The sequence below is a fragment of the Macaca thibetana genome, chromosome 14, assembly GCF_024542745.1.
Source record: "Macaca thibetana thibetana isolate TM-01 chromosome 14, ASM2454274v1, whole genome shotgun sequence".
Taxonomy (NCBI): domain Eukaryota; kingdom Metazoa; phylum Chordata; class Mammalia; order Primates; family Cercopithecidae; genus Macaca; species Macaca thibetana.
Genome location: NC_065591.1, coordinates 32582507 through 32608296, shown reverse-complemented (window position 1 = coordinate 32608296; position 25790 = coordinate 32582507). Strand labels below are relative to the sequence as shown.

General features: G+C 36.1%; 2 protein-coding genes across 2 annotated transcripts in view; one reads left to right on the top strand and one right to left on the bottom strand.

Annotated features, from left to right (window-relative positions):
• CCDC73 (coiled-coil domain containing 73) overlaps positions 1-25790 on the bottom strand; it is a 167872-nt gene that overhangs the window by 27372 nt on the left and 114710 nt on the right. The window contains exons 10-14 of the mRNA XM_050759024.1: positions 21590-21718; positions 20726-20785; positions 19862-19966; positions 7009-7119; positions 1392-1526 (exon numbers count right to left, since the gene is read on the bottom strand). Of these exons, the coding sequence (XP_050614981.1) occupies positions 1392-1526; positions 7009-7119; positions 19862-19966; positions 20726-20785; positions 21590-21718 (540 nt within the window). The remainder of the gene's footprint in view (positions 1-1391; positions 1527-7008; positions 7120-19861; positions 19967-20725; positions 20786-21589; positions 21719-25790) is intronic.
• EIF3M (eukaryotic translation initiation factor 3 subunit M) overlaps positions 1-25790 on the top strand; it is a 116237-nt gene that overhangs the window by 46813 nt on the left and 43634 nt on the right. The window lies entirely within an intron of this gene.

Sequence of the window (25790 nt, the reverse complement as noted above, 5' to 3'; positions counted from 1 at the left end):
TAATATATTATGACCAACTCAAGTTTATCCCAGGAATGCAAGGTTATTTTAACACCTAGAAATCAATTGATGTAATTATATGAAAAGAATAAGAAAAACAATCAAAATAGACACAGAAAAAAGCATTTGACAAAATTTAATGTCCATTCATGATAAAAACTCATTTGTGATAAAAGCTCAGCAAACCAGATATAAAAGGAAACTTTCTCAAACTGATAAAGAGTATAAACAAAAACATATAGCTAAATTGATAAGAAATGGTGAAAGACTAGTCTCCATTTAAGATGAGAAACAAGGCAAGCATGCCCACTCTCACAACTGTTACTCAGCATTAGAGGGTCCTAGCTAGTGCATACATTGAGAAAAAGAAAATGTATACAGAGTTTTAGAAATAAAGTAAAACTGTCTTAAACTTGCAGACAACATGATCATATATTATAGAAACTCCCAAAGTTCAACAAAAACAACTATTATAACAATAACTTAATTTAAGAATGAGGTCAATATACAAAAACCAATTGTACTTCTAAGCTGGGCATGGCAGTTCATCCTTGTAATCCCAGCTACTCAGGAGGCTGAAGTGGGAGGATCACTTGAGTCCAGGAGTTCATGTACAGCCTGGACAACATAGTAAGACCTTGCTTGTCTCAAAAAAATGTACTTGTATATATAAGCAATTAACAATTATAAAAATTTTAAATACTGTTTACATTAGGATCCCAAGACATAAAATATCCAGGAATAAATTTAACCTAAAATTTCCAAGACCTATATGATAATAACTATGAAACACTTCTGAGAGACATTTTAAAATATCCAAATAAACGGAAGCTATACCATGTTCATCGACTGGAAGACTCAATGCCAAACAAAACCCCACAGACTTTTAAAACAGAAATTGAGACACTGATTCTAAAAGTGATAAGAAAATACAGGACTTAGAATAGCAAAAAACTGTTTTTGGAAAAAGAACAATATTGAAGGACTTAGCTATGTTTTATAGCTTCTTTAAAAGCTACATTAATAAAGACAGTGTTGTATTGGCTTAAGTAGAGACATATAATCAATGGATCATAATAAAGAGTCCAGAAATAGATCCACACATATTTGATCAACTGATTTTCAAAGAAAGTACTAAGGTACAATGGGAGAGAAAATAGTATTTTTGACGTATATTTGTGCTGGGACAATTGGAAATTCATATACAAAAATGACCTTCAATCCTTATGTCATGCTGTATACAAAAATTAACTAAAAATGTATTAGAGACCACATGCATATACTCATTTTTTTAAAGTTGAGAAACTTAAAGTATAAAACAGGGAAAAAAATCATAGTGACAGTCTTAATTTCTTTGATAGTTTGTACCCCACAACATACTTAAATTTTACCTGAAACTTTTTGTCTTCCTCAAAAGTTTTTTGATTGCATAATTTGTTATAATGTTCTTGTAACTTAATATGAGTTTCTTTAAGGGATGATAATTCATTTTTAATCTTATTAATTTCTCCATTAAGTTCTTCAGCCTGTTATAAAATGTAACCAGAATAAACAAGTATATCAAGTATATAAACATGTTTTGTCTGAAAATATTTCATTAACGAAAGTTTCAGGAAATAGTCAAAGAATCAAAACAATCACAAAGTCATTATTAATATTAAGAGCTACCATTTATTGGATTGGGCTGACTACTTAATAAGCATAATTGCATACTCATCAAAACGCTGAGGTATTATTATGCCCAATTTACAGGTAAGAAATGTGAGGCTCACAGAAGTTAAGTAACTTGTCCCAGATCAAGCAGATACAAAATGGCAGTGAGGATTTAATTCCAAAGCTAAATCTAAGGACTGTGTCCTTAATGACAACATTAAACTACCTCGTCACATAAAACAAATTTATTTAAATTCATTTAAAAAAAACAAAAAATTAAATTCATAAATAAGAACTTACGAATTTTACATTCTACAAACATTATACTTTCATTGTTTTCTTAAAGTTTAATTTTCTTGTTACAAATTGCATATACAGATTTGAATTCCACTAGATGAATACTAAGCACTAAGTGGTACCATAGAAACTGACATGTCAGCTGGATATTTATATCTATAAATTAGACTTTCACTCCCTATAAAATTTCATAATCTTTATTTTGGGGGAAAGAAATACTCTCACAGAAGTCTCAAATATGAGACAAGGTAAGTTCCACTGAGGAGAAAAATATCCTTTTGTCATGGAAAGGCATATTTGTGGTTTTATAAAAGTTTTAAAAGTTTCTTATAAAAGTTTCTCTTGAATAATTTTAAAACTCCTACCACAGATTCCACCACTGTTTGTAATATTCCTTACTATAAGTACTGTAATTACTATTCCTAATATTTTTATAATTAATATTCCTCTATAAAGCCCTATACAGAGGCCAGTAGATGTAAACTCATGTTACTTTCTGTTCATTTCACCTATTTTTAATCATCTCTAAATCTATCTCTGCAAGGCATTTCTTCTCCAAGGCTAAACTTTCCATGTGTTCTTTATTCCTTCCTCTCCTATCTCCCTTCATCCTAATTCTAGAAATTTTCTCTTTCCTTCTGCCTCTCACACTACATCAGCATCTTCTCATCAGCCTACGCATATGCTCTACTCATATTCCCAATATTTTTCCTCTTTGACTCAGTTCCTCTGTCCCTCTCACCTTTTTTTTTTTTTAAGAGGGAGTCTTGCTGTGTTGCCCAGGCTGGAGTGCAGTGGCGTGATCTTGGCTCATTGCAACCTCCGCCTCCTAGGTTCAAGCGATTCTTCTGCCTCAGCCTCCCGAGCAGCTGGGCTTACAGGCTTGCACCAACACGCCCAGCGAATTTTTGTGTTTTTAGTAGAGACAGAGTTTCACTATGTTGGCCAGGCCAGTCTGGAACTCCTGACCCTGTGATCTGCCCGCCTCAGCCTCCCAAAGTGCTGGGATTACAGGTGTGAGCCACCGAGCCTGGCCCTGTCTTTCTCATTCCTTAAAATAAAGTCTATACTTGCTACTTTCAAATTCTAACCTCCTATCGCTCCTTAATAGCCTGACTTCTGCCCTCATTGTTCTACTGTTTTCTCAAGTATCACCTGAAAATTAGCAAAAGGATTTTTTCCAAGTCTCACACCATTTACCAGCTCTGTAACATTTGACCATGTTGACTACTCTGTTCTTGAAACAGCTTCCTTTCTTGACTTCCATGCTAGTACTCTCTCTTTATCCTCCTACCTTTCTTACTGGCTCCCTCTCCCCTCCTGCCCCCAAACACACACATACACACACACACACACACACACACACACACACCACTCACAAAATGTTGGCTTTTCCCAAGGTTCTTTCTTCTTTTGTCTTGGCTCCTGGGATAAGAAACCCAAGGTTCTTTCTTCTTAAGCAGTCTTCCTTCAAGTGTTCCATTCTTTCCACAGGTTATCTTATTTCACCTATAACTTCAAATTTCACCTTTATGCTAATAAATCTTAAATCTATATCTCCTCCCCAACCTCTCTCCTAAGATTAGATTCACATCTCCAAATGGATAGTATGCACTTCAAGCTAGATGTCGTGAAAGCACCATAAATTCTACAGTTCTCAAATTAAACTAATTATTTTCATCCACCAAATCTGCTTCTCCTTTTACATTCCTTAAGCTAGTTAATGATATTATCATTCTATGAATTATACTAACCTCAGAATCACATTTGATGTCTATTCCTCTCCCAGTACCCATTATATATAAAATGTCACTAACCATGCCAAGTCTACTTCCAAAATTCATCCTACCTCTATCCCTCTTCATTGTTCTATTGTCCTAATTCACACACTCATAGGTTCACGATTAGATTATTACATTCTTCTTATTGATTTCTTTCCATACAGCCAGCCTCCATATTGTTGCAGGAATTATTTTTCTAAAACACAATCTGCCTGTGTCACTTATTTGTTTTAAACCCTTCAATAGCTTCCCATTACTTAAATTCTAATCTCCTAGTAAGGAACTCTTCAAAAGCTGATCTCAATCTATATTTCAATGTCACATTCCACACATCCCATTTTTAATTCAGAGCAGACTATTCATGGTCCTTGAAAATGGACTTTCATGGCTCCATGATTGTTCTATTCTTTCTTAAATGAAATGCCAACAGGATGGAATGGGAAGGGTGGAGATGGGTACCTTTTGCTTAAATCCCATTTCATGGGCTGGGCGCAGTGGCTCATGCCTGTAATCCTAGCACTTTGGTAGGCCAAGGCAAGTGGGTTGCCTGAGCTCAGGAGTTTGAGACCAGCTACTGGGCAACACAGTGAAACCCAACCTCTACTAAAATACAAAAAGTTAGCCAGGCGTGGTAGCATGCGCCTGTAGTCCCAGGTACTCGGGAGGCTGAGGCAGGAGAACTGCTTGAACCCCGGAGGTGAAGCTTGCAGTGAGTCGAGATGGTGCCACTGCACTCCAGCCTGGGCGACAGAGTGAGACTCCATCTCCCCTACAATCCCCCCAAAAAAATCCTATTTCACTTTTCAAGGCCAAATTATAGTCATCTTTCCTCTAAAACTTTCTCAAGCCCAGCTAAAGAAAAATGATTTATTTTGTGCTTTCATAGTACTTTGTTAATAATACTAAAAAGTACCTTGCACTATTGTGATTAATTACGTAGTTATCTGTCCCTGCAGAGTGTAAGCTCTTTGATAATCCTTGTATTTTAGGCATCTTTGAAAACCCAGTGCCTAGAATAGTGCCTAACACATAGTACGTGCTCGATAAGTGTTGTGAATTGAGTTCTGTTTTTCCTTTTTTTTTTTTTTTTTTTTTTGAGACAGAGTCTCACTCTGTTGCCTAGTCTGGAGTGCAGTGGCGCAATGTCGGCTCACTGCAACCTCTACCTCCTGGGTTCAAGCAATTCTCTGCCTCAGCCTACCAAGTAGCTGGGATTACAGGCGCCCGCCACCACACCTGGCTCATTTCTGTATTTTTAGTAGAGATGGGGTTTCATCATCCTGCCCAGGCTTGTCTTGAACTCCTGACCTCAGGTGATCCACCCGCCTTGGCCTCCCAAAGTGGTGGAATTACAGGCATGAGCCACCAAGCCTGGCTGAATTGAATTCTTTTTGTGACCTCCCTTTCCCTAATTTCTGAACATTCTCACTTACTGTCTTTTTGTCTCTGTAACAACCATTGGTTATATATCTAGTCAAAATAAAAAGATACACATAACATTGTTATTTTTAATATTTCAATGAATTTTAAATATACTATCTAATAATATGGAAGTTTTATTAGCATAGTATTTTCTTTCACTGTTTATTTTTTTGAATGACCAAATATGAAACAGCAGTTTATATGATTCCAATTTATTTTGATCAGTATCTTTGTTTTTTTAACCTATCTTGATCCAATCTCAGTAGCCACACTACTATTGTCCTTCACTCAAGAATGGTGAAAAACTTACAGATAGAAATACAATTAAAAAGTAAATGTGATCTCTCGCTGAAGAAAACTCTTACAGAACCAAAGCAGCTTTTTCTTACTTATCTATATTTTGTTGAGTACAAAAGCACAATGGAAGCAAAATGATTGCAGAACTTAGAAATTCTAAGATGAAATCAACTTTATCCACATTTATAGATTGAGGCCTCACCAGTGAAATTGTTTATTTTTTCTTAATAGTTTTCTTTTTTTCTTGGGAGAGGAGCATGGTTGTAGTCTCAGAGAAAATGAACGTTTAATTTTCTTAGCTAAACTGATCTTTTTTTGTTTTGTTTTGGTTTGTTTTTTTGTTTTTTTTGCATGTTTGGCATATTTAAGTTTATATTTCCTTTTCACTTAAATAGTTTTCCTTATTCTGATAGCACCATTTCCATGGGCTTTTAAACATTGGGGATGAAAAGAAGGTACAGGGATAAAATGTAGATTAACTGATGCTAAAATGAACATTATTATGCTTGTTGCTTAATGATAAACTGTACTAGTATACCAATTAAGGATTTTTTAGTATTCTGATACAATTAAATACAAAATTTTTCTTAGATTTAAGTAAAACTTATCAAAACCATCAGTGAAGACTTAATCTCTCCAAACTATAAATTGAGAAAACATGTTACTTCCAAAAGAATCAAATCAAGAGTTACTTAGGTAATAATTTGAATCAAACAAAATAATCTACAGGAAATATTATCAAGCTGGTATTTAGATATCCATTACTATAATATATTGTATAGTATAATTAGCACAACAGTCTAAAACATAATCATACTTTTCCAAAATATAGCTTCATAAACTCACAGTGACTTTCTACTCTGTCATTTATTTAAAAAAAATTTTAAATGCAATGAAAATTGATATTAGCATGGAATAATCAGTTTTGGGAGTCTACCAATATTTAAAGTGAAACTTTATATTTCATAACTTGAATTTACCTCATTTTACACTATTATCTACTTTGCTGAATTAAAATTTATTATAAAATAAACAAATGTGATTTAAGGAAATAGCCATGTTTAGAACATATAAACTCTTATGATATGTTGTTAATATGATAAAATGGTAATACTACAGAAATAAACTACTGCACACATGTTCTAAACATGGCTGTAATATAGCTCAACAAAACTGCTAAGAAAAGCAAAAGAGATCAGTTAATGATAGTATAATTATTTATTTTAATCATTTACTAAAATACTATGCAACGGTTTTATGAAAAAGTAAATTAATTTCTCTTTGTCACATATGAGAGCTCAAATTATATATATATATGCATGCATATATACACAAACATGTATTCCTGTGGTCTTCCATGCATAAAAGCATTACAGAGAATTTCATTAAGTTTAGCTTTTAAAAAGCATTCACCTTTTTGGAAATATGAGACCAAGAAAAAAATGTGTCTGATTTTAGTCCTCTAATATTTTTGTAATATTTTCTTAGCATTTATAGTTATTTTAAATGTCTAAAACTATTTAAAATATTTTACTATTTTACTATTTAATAAACGTACATGTCTTTTCCAAGTTCCTAGTGCTTTTTCATGCTCGTTTTGAAGATTAAGAAACTTTTCTTCATTTCCTTTTACCTTCTCCCTTTGCAGCTCATTATCTCTTTCAAGGGTCTGCAATAAAATTAATTATCCAAAAAATAATCAATACCACATTAATGAATTTTGATGTGTTTTATGTTGCTTGGACCTTTGCTTCTAACATGCTGAAAGTGCCATACAGATCAGTGATAATGTGCTATCTCAACAATAATTTTCATAAATTAATGGAAAGGTGCTTATAGTTTAGCTAACAGAAAATAGGGGGAGGTTATGATAAAGAAATGGCTATAAAAGGGTATAAAAACATTGCCATTATTCAGTTTCACTGCATAAGTTTTAATGTGCTGAAAAAGTAATATAAAGTACAGCACTGAAAAGTATGAAATGTAGCACAATCCAGCCTAACTCTACTAAAGAAATTTAACTACCATAGAACATTTTTTCCACTATCTGTTTATTTTAGAAATTAACTGGCTAGAAAACTCTTAAATACAATTTTCATTTTAATTTCAAATTAATACTTTTTAAGCATAACTTAAATATTTACCATATTAATTTAATTACTTCATTGAACTAACATAACAGAATCACTACCACACTCTCCCTCCCACAAAATAAACTTATAGAGTAAAAATACTACCACGTGTTTTATAAGACTAGCTTTTTAAAGCTAGTAAATCAGTGTCATCAATATTATTAGGTTTTTCCAATGTCTGCTGATAATCCAAGTAAATTTCTATAAAAAGATAAACAGTGATAGAACTCCTACCTACATGCCTAATACATCTGGAATCTTTAAGTTGTTTACAGAGCTATGTACATTCAGGTGAAAAATGTCAAGCCACACAAAAGGATATATTTTTTTTAAAAAAGTAAAGTTATTCTCTCAGTTTTCCTCCCCAGAAGTAACCACTTTAGTAGTTTCTTTTATATCTTTCCAGAAATTGCCTATATAACCATAAAAGTATGTAAAAATACATATATATTTTTAAATACAGATGAGACCATATCATACACTGTTCTGTCATCTGCTTTTCTTTTTAAAAAAAGTCTTGCTTACTTTCCGTATTACATATATAAATCCATCTCATATGAATTCCATATTATTCATAGTACTCTATTTAGAGAATTCTCAGTTACATCTAGAGTATCAATATGCAAAGATAAATTATGTAAAATTATGGCAACATATCTAATATGTTCTGATAATTCCATCCTTAGGTGATTTTGTCACTGTATGAAGGTCATAGAGTGTACTTACACAAACCTAGATGGTATAGCCTACTATACATGTAGGCTATATGGTATAGCTTATTGCTCCTATGCTACGAACCTGTACAGCATCTTTCTGCACTGAGTAGTGTAGGCAATTGTAACACAATAGTATTTTTATAACTAAGGCTATCTAAATATAGAAAAGGTACAGGAAAAATGAGGTATAAAAGATTAAAAATGGTACACATGTAACTATATAAGGTACTTACCATGAATGTTGCTCTGGGTGAGTCAGTGAGGGAATGGCCAGCGAATGTGAAGGCCTAGGACATTATTACTCACCAACACAGGGCCTAATAAACACTGTATACTTAGGCTACAATAAATTTTTTTAAATTTTTTCTTTCTTCAATAATAAATCAAGCTTAGTTGACTTGATAAACTTTTTTTTTAACTTTTTGACTCTTTTGAAATAACACTTAGCTTAAAACACACAGATTGTATAGCTGTACAAAAATATTTTCTTTCTTTATATTCTTATTCTATAAACTGTCTTTCTATTTTTTAATTTTTTTTTTTTTTTGAGATGGAGTCTTGCTCTGTTGCCCAGGCTGGAGTGCAGTGGCACAATCTTGGCTCACTGCAAGCTCCACTTCCTGGGTTCACGCCATTCTCCTGCCTCAGCCTCCTGTGTAGCTGGGAATACAGGCGCCTGCCACCACGCCCGACTAATTTTTTATGTTTTTAGTAGAGACGGGGTTTCACCGTGTTAGCCATGATGGTCTCGATCTCCTGACCTTGTGATCCGCCCGCCTTGGCCTTCCAAAGTTCTGGGATTACAGGTGTGAGCCACCACTCCCGGCCTCTATTTTTAAATTTTTACATTTTTCCTTTTTAAACATTTTGGTCAAAAACTAAGACACATCATCACAGCAGTATTCACAATAGCAAATACTTAGAATCAACCTAAATGCTCATTAACAGTAGACTGTACCACATTTTCTTTCTCTACATCCATACACCATGGAATATGACACAACCATAAAAAGAATGAGATCATGTCCTTTGCAGCAACATGGATGGAGCTATTATCCTAAGAAAACTAACACAGGAACAGAAAACCAAATACCACATGTTCTCACTTATAAGTGGGAGCTAAACGTTGAGCACATATAGACACAAAGAAGGGAACAATGGATACTGCGGCCTACTTGAGGGTGGAAGGAGATCGAAAAACTACCAATCAGGTACTATACTTATTATCTGGGTGATGAAATAATCTGTACACCAAACCTATGTGACACTCAATTTACCTATGTAACAAACCTGCACATGTACCTCTGAACCTAAAATAAAAGTTAAAAATACATACATGTAACATAAAATTTACCAGTTTAACCATTTTTAGATGTATAAGTCAGGGGCACTAAGTATATTCACAATGTCATGCAACTATCACCACTATCCATGTTCAGAACTTTCTCATCATCTCAAATAGAAATTCTGTATCCATTAAACGGGAGTTCCCATTTCCCCTCCCCAATTGTTCATTTTAACAAATACATATGTCATGTAACTCCCAGAAGATACAGAGAGCAGTTTTATTACTCCCAAAAGTTCCCTTGGGCCACTTTGCAGCACCCCTATTCTTCACTGCCCATGAATAATCTGTTTTCTGTCTCTCTAATTATGGCTTTTGTCAAATGTCCTATAAATGGAATCACGGAACAACACTGTATGTAGCCTTTTGAGTCTGGTTTCATTTACTTAGCAAAATGCATTTGAGATTCATCCATTTTGTTGTGTGAATCAGTAGTTGGTTCTCTTTTACCGCTGAGTAGTCTGTTGTATGGATGCACCATAGTTTGTTTATACATTCACCTCTGGGTTGAACATTTGTGCTGTTTCTAGTTTTTAATGAGTATTAATAAAACCACTGTAAATATTATTTTAAAAAACTAACACACAAACACACACATTAGCCTAGGCCTACACACAGAGTCAGGATTATCAATATTAACTGTCTTCCACCTCTATATATTTTCCCTCTGGAAAGTCTTCAGGGGCAGTAATACCCATAGAACTATCATCTCCTATCATAATACTCCCTTTTCTGGAATGCTTCCTGAAGGACCTGCCTGAGGATGTTTCACAGTTAACTTTTGTGGGTTTTTTTTTTTTGTTTGTTTGTTTGTTTGTTTGTTTTTTGAGATGAAGTCACTTGGCTGCCCAGGCTGGGTTGCAATGGCGTGATCTCGGCTCACTGCAACCTCCATCTCCCAGGTTCAAACGATTCTCCTGCCTCAGCCCCCCTGAGTAGCTGGGATTACAGGTGCGTACCACCACACCGGCTAATTTTTGTATTTTTAGTAGAGATGGGGTTTCACCATGTTGGTCAGGCTGGTCTCAAATTCCAGACCTCGTGATCCACCCACCTCGGCCTCCCAAAGTGCTGGGATTACTTAACAGGCATGAGCCACCGTGCCTGGACAACTTTTTTTTTTAACAAATAGAAGGAGTAAACTAAAATAATGATAAGAAGTATAGTATAGTAAATACATAAACCAGTAACATAGTCATTATTATCATTATCAAGTATTATGTATTATATATAATTGTATGTACTACACTTTTATATGACTGACAGTGCAGCAGGTTTGTTTATACCAGCATTACCAACAAACATGTGAGTAATGTGTTGTGCTATGACAATATGATGGCTATGATGTTAGCAGATAGGAATTTTTATCTCCATTATAATCTTGTGGAGCCACCATTTTATATGCAGTCTGTCATTGACCAAAACATTGTCATGTGGTGCATAACTATAAAACAGAGTAGTTTCTAAACATTTATAGTGTGTATAATAGATGCTTAGTACTTTAACATTCTAACAAATTTTTTTATTGATAACATACTGTATTTTAGAAGATAAATAGAACTTTAGAGAAGACATGGGAGAATAAACCACAGTCTCTATCCTAGTAATAATAAATGACCAAGAACATCATGCTTTTAAAATAGTGCACTAGCAATGTCAATCATTTCTTGTCTGCACCCAATAACTCCATCTAAAGGAAACTGCCTACTTTAGGTATTCTCTCGATTTCAGTTTTTTTGAGACATCCATCCTTCCATTACAATTTTGACCTACTTCTCTCTGTCAGCTGTACAAATTAGGTTATCTCTGAGGATGCCCTTTTTCAGTTCTGTCATGAGTCTCCTGTTTCCCAGATCCCATAGTTTCCTTTCTTGGTTTACTCCCCTGTCTTGGTAGAGCAAACATTCTATTACTTCTTGATAAAGGAGGCATAGGGTGGTAAATGTTTTGAGACCCTATATGTCTGAAGATGTCTTGATTCTACCAATACTTGACAATTTGTTTGGCTAAATACGGTACAACTCTGCTTTGGAAATCAATTTTTTCCCAACATCTGAAGGCATGGTTCAATTGTCTTCTACTTTCCATTGTTGCCACTGAGAAGTCTGAAACCTTATGTTACCATTCTCATTCTTAATCCCTGTATATGACCTACTTTCTTGTACAGTTTTAGAATATTTTCTTTATGTGTTGTACAAAATTTCATAATGATATGCATTGGTATTGAGCAAGACAAACTTACATCTGTCAGGCCTAGATAACTTTTTTGTATTAATTCTTTGGTCATTTCCTTTCCCTCTATTTTCTCTCTTCTCTCTCTGACACTCACCAGACATCTTGAACTGACTCCCCAGTTTCCTTTCCCGTTTTCCATCTTTTTGTCTTTTGGGTCTACTTTTTAGAAGACAATATTATCCTCCAACCTTTCCTTTGCACTTTTTATGTCTGCTAATATATTTATCTGAAGGGGTCTCTTTTATTCTCTAAAAGTTTCTTTATAAACTCAAAATTCTTATTTTGTAGATTAACATGTTCCCTTTAACTAAATATACTTTCTTAGTTTCTACAAGGTTTTTTCATTATCCTATTTGTTTTGTCAGTTTTTCATATTGGAGGCTGTATTAGGTTGTTCTTGCATTGCTAAAGAAATACTTGAGACTGGGTAATTTATAAGAAAAGAAGTTTAATTGGCCCATGGTTCTGCAGGCTGTACAGGAAGCATAGCACTGGCATCTGCTTCTGGCGAGGCCTAAGGAAGCTTTTACTTGTGGTGGAAGGTGAAGTGGGAGCTTGCATATCACATGGTGAAAGCAGGAGCAAGAGCGAGGCAGGCAGGTGCCACACACTTTTAAACAACCAGATCTCGTGAAAATGAGATCATTCACTATCCTCATTCACTATCCTGAGGACAGCACCAAGCCATGAGGAATACGCCTCCATGACCCACACACCTCCCACCAGGCCCCACCTCCAACATTGGGGATTACATCTCAACATGAGATTTGGGTGGATAAATATCTAAGCCATATCAGAGGCTTTCTCCAAATGTCCAGTAATCCTTAACTACTTATTCATATTTTAAAATGAGGTATTAAAATACCAGCTGAAAGTTTTGTCAAATGGTAGGTTTCACTGTGGATGGATCTGGCTGAGCTATTTCACTGGGAAAGCTTAACTGTATCAGTTAGTCTTTTCTTTTGGGCAGATTAGTTTCCCCTGAAAGGAATCTTCCATTTTTCTGCTGGGGAATTAGGCTAGCTGCCCTCTAAATGAGGATACTGGGCTGGAAGGTCTCACCATTCAGAATTCAGACTTTCCAACCTCTTGTCAATATCATACTCTTAGTAGTAAACTGATAAACTAGCTCTCAAAAAATAAAAAATAAAAAAGCCTGATTTGAAGCATTTGCCATTTTTCATTCATGTTAAATATTCACATCATAGTTAATTTCAAACTACCATTGGTTTAACAACCAGTTCACAAAATTCCTTAATATCTAACAACCAGCTCCCACTGGCAAAAGCTGGCTCCAGCAAACCACTAGATCCCCTTCCCCGCAAACTTCAGCTGTCCCTCAGATTCTACAACAGAAACTTCCAATCTTCTGCAAAGTAGGAGAGGAGCAGTGTCTACTTGTGCAGGATGGGAAAGAGAATATGGGGTTGCAATGACTTCTTACATAGATCTAGTTTCTGGCTTCAGTTGTGATACTTGCAAATCCTGACCATTTCTGCATCTTTGATTTCGTTTCTACTTCTCTTGTGCTAAGTAAATTACCGTTGTCTGTCTGGTTCCCACTTTTTAGTACTATTACTGTTTCCTCCCCATTTCCTTGTCCTTGTGGATATAATTAGTGTCATTTTATTGCAGTTTCAAAAATACGTAATGTGGGGTTAAACATGTTTAACTAGAAGTCCTGACCAGGCAATATCTAAACTCGGAAAGACTATGAGTTTATTCATGTTCATCTTTCATTCATTAAGAAAATTTAGTTTATATACTACAAGGCTACAGTAACCAAAACAGCATGGTACTGGTACCAAAACAGAGATATAAACCAATGGAACAGAACAGAGTCCTCAGAAATAATACCACACATCTACAGCCATCTGATCTTTGACAAACCTGAGAGAAACAAGAAATGGGGAAAGGATTCCCTATTTAATAAATGGTGCTGGGAAAATTGGCTAGCCATAAGTAGAAAGCTGAAACTGGATCCTTTCCTTACTCCTTATACGAAAATTAATTCAAGATGGATTAGAGACTTAAATGTTAGACCTAACACCATAAAAACCCTAGAGGAAAACCTAGGTAGTACCATTCAGGACATAAGCATGGGCAAAGACTTCATGTCTAAAACACCAAAAGCAATGGCAACAAAAGCCAAAATTGATAAATGGGATCTCATTAAACTAAAGAGCTTCTGCACAGCAAAAGAAACTACCATCAGAGTGAACAGGCAACCTACAGAATGGGAGAAAATTTTTGCAATCTACTCATCTGACAAAGGGCTAATATCCAGAACCTACAAAGAACTCAAACAAATTTACAAGAAAAAAACAAAACAACCCCATCAAAAAGTGGGCAAAGGATATGAACAGACATTTCTCAAAAGAAGACATTCATACAGCCAACAGACACATGAAAAAATGCTCATCATCACTGGCCATCAGAGAAATGCAAATCAAAACCACAATGAGATACCATCTCACACCAGTTAGAATGGCGATCATTAAAAAGTCAGGAAACAACAGGTGCTGGAGAGGATGTGGAGAAATAGGAACACTTTTACACTGTTGGTGGGATTGTAAACTAGTTCAACCATTATGGAAAACAGTATGGTGATTCCTCAAGGATCTAGAACTAGATGTACCATATGACCCAGCCATCCCATTACTGGGTATACCCAAAGGATTATAAATCATGCTGCTCTAAAGACACATGCACACATATGTTTATTGCGGCACTATTCACAATAGCAAAGACTTGGAATCAACCCAAATGTCCATCAGTGACAGACTGGATTAAGAAAATGTGGCACATATACACCATGGAATACTATGCAGCCATAAAAAAGGATGAGTTTGTGTCCTTTGTAGGGACATGGATGCAGCTGGAAACCATCATTCTTCGCAAACTATCACAAGAACAGAAAACCAAACACCGCATGTTCTCACTCATAGGTGGGAACTGAACAATGAGATCCCTTGGACTCGGGAAGGGGGACATCACACACCGGGGCCTATCATGGGGAGGGGGGAGGGGGGAGGGATTGCATTGGGAGTTATACCCGATGTAAATGACGAGTTGGTGGGTGCTGACGAGTTGATGGGTGCAGCACAGCAACATGGCACAAGTATACATATGTAACAAACCTGCACGTTATGCACATGTACCCTAGAACTTAAAGTATAATAATAATAAAAAATAAATTAAAAAAAAAAGAAAATTTAGTTTAAAATTTAAAATTTAATGAGCTCCTATGATGTGCCACACACTGTTTTAGGCTTTTATGCTACATCAGTGGAAATGTTGCTGTCCTTATGGAGTATATATATGTGTGTGTGTGTGTGTATATATATGTGTGTGTGTGTGTGTGTGTGTGTGTGTATATATATATATATATTTTTTTTTTTTTTTTTTTTTGAGACAGAGCTTCACTCTTGTTGCCCAGGCTGGAGTGCAATGGTGCAATCTCAGCTCACTGCAACTTCCGCCTCCTGGGTTCAAGCAATTCTCCTGCCTCAGGCTCCTGAGTAGCTGGGATTACCAGTATATGCCACGATGCCCATCTAATTTTGTATTTTTAAGTAGAGATGTTGTTTCACAATGTTGATCAGACTGGTCTCAAATTCCCGACCTCAGGTGATCCACCCACCTCTGCCTCCCAAAGTGCTGGGATTACAGGTGTGAGCCACTGCGCTGGGCCATGGAGTTTATATTCTATCAGGGATTGTTTCCTGGCCTTTTGGCTATATTCCTATATTCTATTAGGAAATTATTTGGAATATTTTGCATCTGGATAACAGAGAGAGCTGATCTAGTAATTTTGTTAGATCAGCTATATTAAGACCACAACTCCTAACTTGCCCCTTCATGAGCTCTAAGTCCAGTACTTATGTACCGTTGAATTCTACAGAGTCTAGGGTAGTCATAAATATACAGTTATGTGTTTCTCTGAGTTAATGGCGACTGTCAATATAATTCCAGGATCTTTTGACTATGACTACCAATAACTTAGATAATGCAAATGCCTCTCTTTTGAAAACCATCTCTGAAAAAAATGGATATTGTGAAAATTCAAAGTGAAACCATTTGCTAATGCTTTAATCTTCCAAAAACTAACTAAATGATCCTAGTTAATACTATGAAAAAATACTATGGAAAAAAATAAGTAAATTATTCTTGTTAATACTATGACTATAGGAACATAACTATGTGTATAACTGGACTAATCTATAACTAAATCACAATAGAAAATATTTCCTATCATGAGAATTTAGCTTTCTGTGCTCTAAATTTTACTACTAGAAAAGTAAGACAGATGACAGCATGATTGCAGAGCACCGAAAAACAGTTGGCCATTATCAAGAGTAATGATCCCTTTTAGTACAGGTGGAATGAGAATGCTCCTCAAGAAAACACTTGAGATATCTATGCAGCATAAACCTCAGCAACAGTTCAACATTAATATTTTGTTACGCTATATTTCAGTGGTTCTCAGATATCAGTCTGCCGACAATATCCATGACAAAATATTCACTAGTCCAAGGCAAAAAATGTCAATATAAGGTCATCAAATGCCTTTTCTTATAAAGGACTATCCTTTATTCTGAGATTATATCCTTAATATATGTTTGATGTTAAAATGTTCTCTTTCATAATATGATAGTAATGATAGATTGTATTGTTTGCATTCTTAATATCTTTACTTATCAAAATAAAAAGCTGACAATTCTATCCTGTTTTTGACAATACTTTAAAATTTTAGTTTACAAAATCTAGCTTCTCTATGTACTATCAAGGTTCAGGTAATACTTGTGGCAGTTAAAGAGAAAGGCATTTGAGGGAAATAGAGAGAGGCATTTGATTATCTAATGATTGGTAGTCATAGTCAAAAGATCCTGGAATTATATTTATAGTCACCATTAACTCAGAGAAACACATAACTATATATAGGCTCTGTAGAATTCAGCATTATGAAGAGGCAAGTTACGAGTTATGATCTTAGTATAATTGATCTAACAAAATTGCTAGATAAGCTCTCATAGATCTAGGAAAAATATCTTAACAGTATGTTGTAGAAATAGTGCTGGATTAGAATCACAACAGATTTAATCCTAATTTTATCACTAATTTTGAGGCTTTGAACCACACTGCCTACATTTTCTGAGTCTCTCTTTTCATTAAACAAAATGGTTGGATTAGATGATCGTTAATATTTTGTTTGGCCTAAAAATCTATGTTTCAACTCATTTATTTGGATTAGAAGATGCTCTTGGTAACAGCTATTCATAAAGAACCTAGTTAAATTATATCATATGTTGCTTGGGAGAAGATTCAACACATTAGAGAAATAGTTCCAGTTATCTAACTACAGAGTGGGCAGGGGAGATGGGAGGTGAGTACTTGCTAACAGCTGGACTTTCAGAGAAACTTTTTTTGCTAGTCTTATATTGGAATAGGTGAATGGATTAAAAGAAGGGAGAGGTCTGACGATAGGATACCACCCCTCCCTCCCTCTTCTATAGTATTTGGGACACATAAGAGAAATAAGGAAGGCAAAACTTTCGTTACATGATAAGCCATAGAACATCAACGGTGAGGAGATATTAATAAATTTTGCATTGCTGAGGTTCAATTTGGTTCCATTCAATGATAGACTCTGCATAATTTGTTGGGCCTGGTACAAAATGAAAACCACAGGGAAAAAAGTGCTACTAAAGGTACTAAAATATAAAATTTTTTCCCTTCTTTGCAGCCCCTCTCTCTCTTTCAATTTGTCATGGTGCTTTTTATTTTCTATTTAATATCATGATCCCCTAGGCTTGGGGATACTCACCAGGCAAATGCAGACCCTCATAACGTGCCTAAGGGCCTCATCACACAACTCAGCATGACTGAGAGCCAACAGCTACCAGGGTCCCTGTCCTGCCAGCGGCTAGACCCATCTACTATGTCCTGGACATGGGTGGGGAAGTGAATTCTTCCCTTCCCGTGGGCCCTTCACTCCAACCCATGGCAAATGGGTGACTCTCAAGAGACTGCAACTGCCAGGAGGTATGCACTCAGTACCTGGACTGGGGATTCATCCTCCCTGCACACTCCCACCAAGTCACCTGCCTAACATTTTAAGGCACTGCCAACCTGCTACAAAGACAACTGTTGTTATGCCTTACCCCAAAATACTGTGGGGTATAGGCACCCCACCTAGACCCTCCCCACCTGCACCTACACCCTAACCAAAGAGTGAAGGTCAACAGTAGAACACAGACCTTTCCCCGCAAATGTGACCCAATCAAACTACACCAGTGGCAGGACAGGAACCAGGAGTAGGAGGCAAAGCAGGATGTAGGTCCCCAGAGGGTGGAAGAGCCAGCAGCCAAGAACCAGTACTGAGAAGTAATGGAGACAATACCTGAGCTGAAGATCTAAGCCCCTAGCACATGCTTCATTACCATTAGACTTCATTTACAAAATGTAAATTCAAAATAAAATCTTCAAGACAGTGACCATGAAACATTAAACCTGAAGCAGGAGGCCCTTCTGAGTCTGGATCCCTATGATGCCAGTGCACTGGTCACATACTCATGAAACTGGCCCTGGCCTTGACTGACGGTAGTTTTTATGTGGGAGGTAATTGTAGTTTTCATGGGAAATGTTCAGCTTTACCCCGAACCCCTTCAGAAGGATAGAAGTATCTTCTACTGGCCACCCCAGTGGAACATACCCCCAACCCCTTTTCTGAATTGGACATCCCATCACTTGGCCCAGTGGCATACAGGGCAGTTCCTGCTCCTCCACTAATCTCCATGGTTCCTTCATGTTAAGCCAAATAACCACTAAGGTTTTTTAAGAATAATACACTTCAAGCTCCACTGGCACAGATTACTCTAAAGACTTTTCTTTTTGAAACTTGTAGACCAAAACTGGGCATCAGTTGATATGTTCTTGGCGAACTTCCAAACTTCAAGAAACCTATGCCTAGCTGGCTGTGGTGGTGGGCACCTGTAATCTCAGCTACTCGGGAGCTGAGGCAGGAGAATCACTTGAACCCAGGAGGTGGAGGTTGCAGTGAACCAAACCAAGATCATGCCACTGCACTCCAGCTTGGGTGACAGAGTAAGACTCCATTTCAAAAAAAGAAAGAAAGAAAGAAAAGAAAAGAAAAGAAAAGAAAAGAAAAGAAAAGAAAAGAAAAGAAAAGAAAAGAAACATATGCCAACCGCTTCCACATGAGCTTACCACATTTTACTCTACTGGTAACACTAGAGTGGACCTTCACCTTTCAACAGCATTTCAAGCATCTAGCCAGGGAACAAATGGCAGTCTCCACTTCTTGTATCTCAATCCCTATAAGAGATTTTCTTGTACATTTCTTCATTTAGCTTCATAAGGGGAAATGCACCGGCCTCTGCTAGGGATGTAAGAGAAAAAGCCTCTCTTTTTGAACACTGCACTCCCAAATTATCAATGGCCAACAATGTCTTCTCCTTCCCAGTCATTTTCTTATATATATTGGAAAGAGGATGATGAGGTGATTATTGTGGTAACCGTGCCAATTTTATCACTATCCTGTGAAGAGAAATCTACCCCAAACTTCTGAGAGCTGGCTGAATGCTCTCTTAAACTGCAGTTGACACTTTCGCCTTTTATTTTCAGTGTTGGATTGTGACCACAATTCTAAGGAAAAAAAAAAATCCTATTCATTCTGTTGTAACAGAGTGGATTTTTCACTTTGTAAAATGAAGTCGGATACTTGATAAAATTTAACATTTCACTAGTGACATAAATGTTGAATAATATATGTTCATTACTTTAGACACTGAAAACAAGTTGATGAAGGAAGTCAATATCTTACCCCTAGCATTCAAAATAATTTCAATAAAACTGGACAGAAGAATAAACTAAACAGGGGAAGTTAATTAGATGAAAATATACTAAAACACAGATAGATAGATAGATAGATAGATAGATAGATAGATAGATAGATAGAACCTGATTATTTTCTTTTAGCCTCTTCAATTCTGCCTCCATTTCAGTATTAGCTTGAATTTGTTGCTGAAGTAACTGCTGCATATGTTGGAAAGAAATGATGATATCCTTTGAAAATACACAAATATGATATATCAATTTAAAAGTTTTAAGATAGTAGGTGTGTTTCTAAGCTCATTCTTCACATACATTTTCTAGTTTCCTCATTGTATTTATAGTTTAATTTCAATACTTTATATTAAACTAATGACACATCTAATGGTATCTAAAATAATTTCTATTACATTATTTTCAAGAGTCCCTCAAATAATTAACAAAGTTTTTTGGAATAAACTGTGGATTCTAAGACACATGTGAATAATTCAAAACTAAAATAAACATTTGTTGGCTACCAACCCCCCAACAGTAAACATATCACTACTAAAATGTCATATAAGGTATAATATTATAAAATGTCATAATGGGCTAGGGTGTCATGGCATACATTCAGAGTCAAATGGAGGAAAAGCAGAAGAGAAAAAAGAAAGAAGAGGAATATTCTTTTACACATCTTTTAAAAAATGGAATAATTATAAGCATCAAATAGACAAATGAGAATATAATGTCCTGAAAAAATATGCACTACACATAAATAAACTTCAATAATTATCTGGTAGGGTATAACTGGTCTAATCTATCAAGGAAAAAATTAAGGTATTTTTAATGAAAGTATATTGAGACTGATTTTTAAAAGTATACACATGTATATTTAATACACATTAACTGAGTGCCTACTATGTGCTATGCATGATCCACTTAATTTATTTTTCACATTTTATCTGATTTTTAGAATATTTACTGACTTCCAAATGTCTTATGATGGCTTACCTGTTTTTCTTCTTGAATACGTGTAATCTCTTCATTAATCTTCTCATTTAATTCCAGTTCCTTTAAAATTTGAATAGTTTTAAAGTTATGATAGAAAATTCAGCAAATTCTACATTCAATTCAGTACTAAACAAACTTTGGAGTATTATGACCTATTACTACCCCCAGAGTACCCACATTTGTTTTTTTGTTTGTTTGTTTTGAGACTGTCTTGCTCTATCACCCAGTCTGGAGTGCAGTGGTGTGATCTTGGTTCACTGCAACCTCTTCCTCCCAGGTTCAAGTGGATTCTCATGCCTCAGCCTCCCAAGTAGCTGGGATTACAGATGCCTACTAACATGCACAGTTAATTTTTGCATTTTTGGCAGAGATGGGGTTTCACCATGTTGGCCAAGCTGGTCTTGAACTCCTGACCTCAAGTGATCCACCCACCTCGGCCTCCTAAAGCACTGGGATTACAGGCATGAGCCACTGCACCCAGCCCAAAGTATCCACATTTGTTTGTGGTTTAAACAGTGACTTCAGTGAACTGAAGAAGATATTATATACCAACATAAGTTGGTGCACACTTGTAAATGTTAAAAACTATAAAATTTCTCATCTCCAAAGCTGTCCTGGAAACACCATTGTACCACAAGATTAGTCAAAACCATATTCAAGTGGAAATTAAATAGTTCTAGCCAAATCTTATTGTTCTAAAGTCTATGGCAAAAATTATCTAATAAAAAGAAAACAGATTCATAATACCTTTAACTATGTATATTGACTTTGCAAAGAAGGAACATTTTTGTGTTATAATCCTGAAACTCTCGTAAGTTTTATTGAAAATATTAATGTTATAAACAAATACATTTAATAAAATACCATGTTGAGTCTTTCTTGAAGTTCTTGAAATTTTTGTTCCTTAATTGTTAGATTGATGTTTTCTTCTCCCATCTTATATTGACATGTGACTTTGGACTTTATCAAGTCTGAGGCTGCTTTTTTTAGTTCCTTAATAAGAAACATATTAAACAGAAAATTCAGTACACATATTTCACTTAAAAAAGGTACTTTCCTGACAGTGTCAAAGTTCATCCTTAAGCCTATAATTACAATTTGTTATATTTCATATATCAAAATAATACTGTTGGTCCATTAAAGTGTATTTTCCCTAGTTCCCTTGCAAGATTAGCCAAGGTGGGAACATAACCTGTGGTTGTGGATCAGGCAAAGTTAATCAATCATAAAGAGATTGACTGCATGACTTTGAATCTTAAAAGGAGTGTACTAACATAATCAACTAACCAGAAGAACAGCCGTTTCCATTATTTATTCAACAAACGTCTTCTGAGATAAAAAGATAACAAGGAAATCTCAATTCCCAAATTTATTAGCCTCTAATAGGAAAAATTATGTAAGAAATTATTACAATACAATGTAATGAGTGCTACATTAGAAAAATGTATTAAAAAAAAAAAAAACAAAGAAACTGGGGGTATCAACAAGGTATTACATGCAAAGGTGGTATTTGAACTGAATCTTTAAAGATAAATTTGCAAAGAAGACAACAAAGGGGTAGGCATTCCAGGCAAAAGGTTCTACACGCACAAAGCCACAGAAACATGAAAGAGCATGATATTCTTCAGGGAAACAGAACTAATAAGATATGACTGGAGCTAATGTGTTATTTCAGGGGACAGAGTAGAATATTGGTTGTTGTGGCTAGAAATTTGGCAGGATTCAAATATTGAGAAGGACTTGTATATCACGCTAAAGAGTTTGAATGTTACACTAAAAAAAATGAGGAATTAACCACTGAAGGATTTTGAGTAGAAGAATGACATAACAAAATTTGCATTTTAGAAAAATAACTCTGGCAGTGCTGTGGGGGGTAGAACTGAAGGATGTAAAAGCAGTCTACATTTCTACATGTTCTACAGTCTACATGTTCATTAAGTTTAGTAGATACCAATCAAACACACTAAGATCTTGAAATACCAACTTTTGAATTAGTGTGCAATTGATTGTGCTGTTCTTCTGTGTATACTGACTATATTAAATACTCAATAATCTGATTTGCAGTCTTGGCTACACAGTATCTGAACTCCCTTATAAAGTTAGTACCTGGCATCTTTGTTTCTCTGGTAGGCAGTGGGTAGTTTTTCTACATTCTAAGAGCCCACTGCCTATCAGAGAAGCAAAGATGCCAGGTACCAGCTTTATAAGCATGAGACCAGGCTCTGCTAATCTGATGCGCCAGTCTTGGATATCGGATTAGTTATCACAAAAAAGCAAGGACTGTTGCAAATCCATCTGTTGGTAGACAGGGAAGTATAGTAACTTCAAGCTCTATAGGTGACAGTGATACAGCAGCAGCAGCAGCATCCACTATGGTCAGCAATGATGATATAAGCTGTGATACACACTATTCAAGAGTGGAAGCTGGTTTTATGCTATGGTCTTTGATACTGCATAACCTCCCTTGTTTGTAATCATTTTTCAAATGTGAAATGACCAATGCCTTTTCAATAAATTCCTTTGCTGACTAAATCAGTGTGCAATTAAGAATCCTGACAACTTCATTTTTTAAAGGTCTTAAGAACTGGATAAACAACAAACTTTTGACTCTTTTGTAGAAATAAGTTGATTTATTAGAGTGGTGAGATTATAGGAAATTTTTATTTTCTTCATTATGTGATTAGCATTTTCTATTTTTCCTAAAATTAAAACATTTTTTGTAGTTTTAAAATAGTATTTAAGCTGTAAAAACAGGTACTATCGGCCGGGCGCGGTGGCTCAAGCCTGTAATCCCAGCACTTTGGGAGGCCGAGGCAGGCGGATCACAAGGTCAGGAGATCGAGACCACAGTGAAACCCCGTCTCTACTAAAAATACAAAAAATTAGCCGGGCGCGGTGGCGGGCGCCTGTAGTCCCAGCTACTCAGGAGGCTGAGGCAGGAGAATGGCGGGAACCCGGGAGGCGGAGCTTGCAGTGAGCTGAGATCGTGCCACTGCACTCCAGCCTGGGCAACAGCGTGAGACTCCGTCTCAAAAAAAAAAAAAACAGGTACTATCACTTAGAGAGTTATTAGAGGATAGAAAATGGAAAATGACTTAATCCTAAGGAAAATTCATAGATTAAAGAAGAAGCCAGTATATAAGGGTGAGAAATAAAGTCAACTGAGATAGGAGGAAACCCAAAAGGAAGCTGAAAGAGGAGCAGCAGAAAACAGGGCTACTAAAACCTTCAAAGTTCTACATGTTACAGCTTCAGCCACCCAGGGAGAAACTCACCCAAGTATATCCTAACTCCAAATTCAAAATCCAGGAGAAAGGACTCATTGGTCTTAGTTCAAATACCACCTTTGGATGTGCACACTGCATAAAATGACTGCTAAAGTAACCACGTGAGTCAAGAGATAGGGCTCTATTCTTAGAAAAGCAGGCAGACAAATTGATGTCTGGCACAAAGAGAACAATTAGTATATATTGAAGTAATAAATGAAAGTTTGAATGAAGGGGGTAGACCTTGAGCTAGGCCTTGAAGAATGAGTAGTATACCGGATATCCTTCATTGGTCACTCCTGATTCACTTCCCACCCTTTCTCCACACTGCACTGTGCCCTCTGTGGCTGATCTCTGTGGGTACAGCAAACTCTCTGTCTTCTGGCTCCTGATTGGGTTAAATCTGTGGAAGGTACTAGTATATCAGTAGGCTAGGAAGAGAAAGAGAATGAGGTATTTTACCAGCTCCCTCCCTACCGACCACAAATTGGCAATAGCTGTATATCTTTATCAAAGATCACAGCTAATCCTAGTGATTTGGGAGGCTAAGGTGGGAGGATTGCTTGAAGCCAAGAGTTCAAAGCTAGACTGGGCAATGAAACAAGACCCTGTCTCTAAATAAATAAAAAAATAAGCCAGGCATGATAGTGTATGCCTCTGGTCCTAGCTACTTGGGAAGCTGAAGCTGGAGGATCACTTGAGCCTAGGAGTTCAAAGCTGCAGTGAGTAATAACTGTGCCACAGCGACCCCCTACTCCCACCCCCATCTCTTAAAAAAAAACCCACCCCCCACCCTCGTCTCTTTAAAAAAAGAGAAAAAGAAAAAAAAGGCCGCAGCTTCTGCCTTGAGGCTTTCTTCTACAGCTATAGCTACAGCTCTTTCCAGATTCCAGCATCTGCTTCATTCCCTTCTCCCTTCTGGTACAGGTGTGTTAATCATTCTCCCACTACTTTTATCTGTGGGGTGCTTCACCATCCCTTGTTAGTTTCCCTTACCTCTGACTACAACTACGTAAATAGCTTATTCATTAATCTTTTCTCAATTACCATTCCAACATGCCATCTGTTTCCTGGCCCAACCCTGTTTGGTACAAGTACATTGAGAGAAAGCACTTCAAGTATGGGAAGGGATGTAGAGAAAAACAAAACCAAAAGGCAGAAAGAACTAAGAATTATACTAATGGCAACAAAGAATTTTGGCTAAAATAGAATGGGAGATGCTTGTTAAGAAGCAATAGCAAACAATATTGAACATGTAGAATGGACCAGATCATGAAAGCTCTGGAAAGCCAATTAAAGAAGTTGGGACTTGATTTGGTAGGCAAAGGAGAATTATTTATCATTCCTTCTACATATACCAAGTACCTCCTGTGTGTCAGGCACATAGAAGTTAAATCAGTATCTTGGTAAACTTAGTCTGGCAAAAAGAATGAATAAAAACTAGAGAAAAGAACACCGGCTAAGAGGCTATTACATTAATCCAGGTATGAGATGATGAGTGTCTATAGTACTGAAAAATGGAAAGTAAAAAGGAAAAGGAGAATAAAGGAAAAAGATGAGTCAAAAATGAGTCAAAGATGATTCTAGAGTGACTGAGTGAAACTGGAAGAAAGGAAAAGGGGACCATGAAATGTGAAAGGAAGAAATATAAAAATGGAAAGGAAATGCAAAGTGTGCTTCACTGATGGAAGAGACAAAAAGTATATTTAAAATTACGTAAAATAAGAGACAGAAAATATCCTGAAACAGACTCTTTAAAAAGCCAAAAACTACAAATTATTAAGCCTGAATGATAGGTT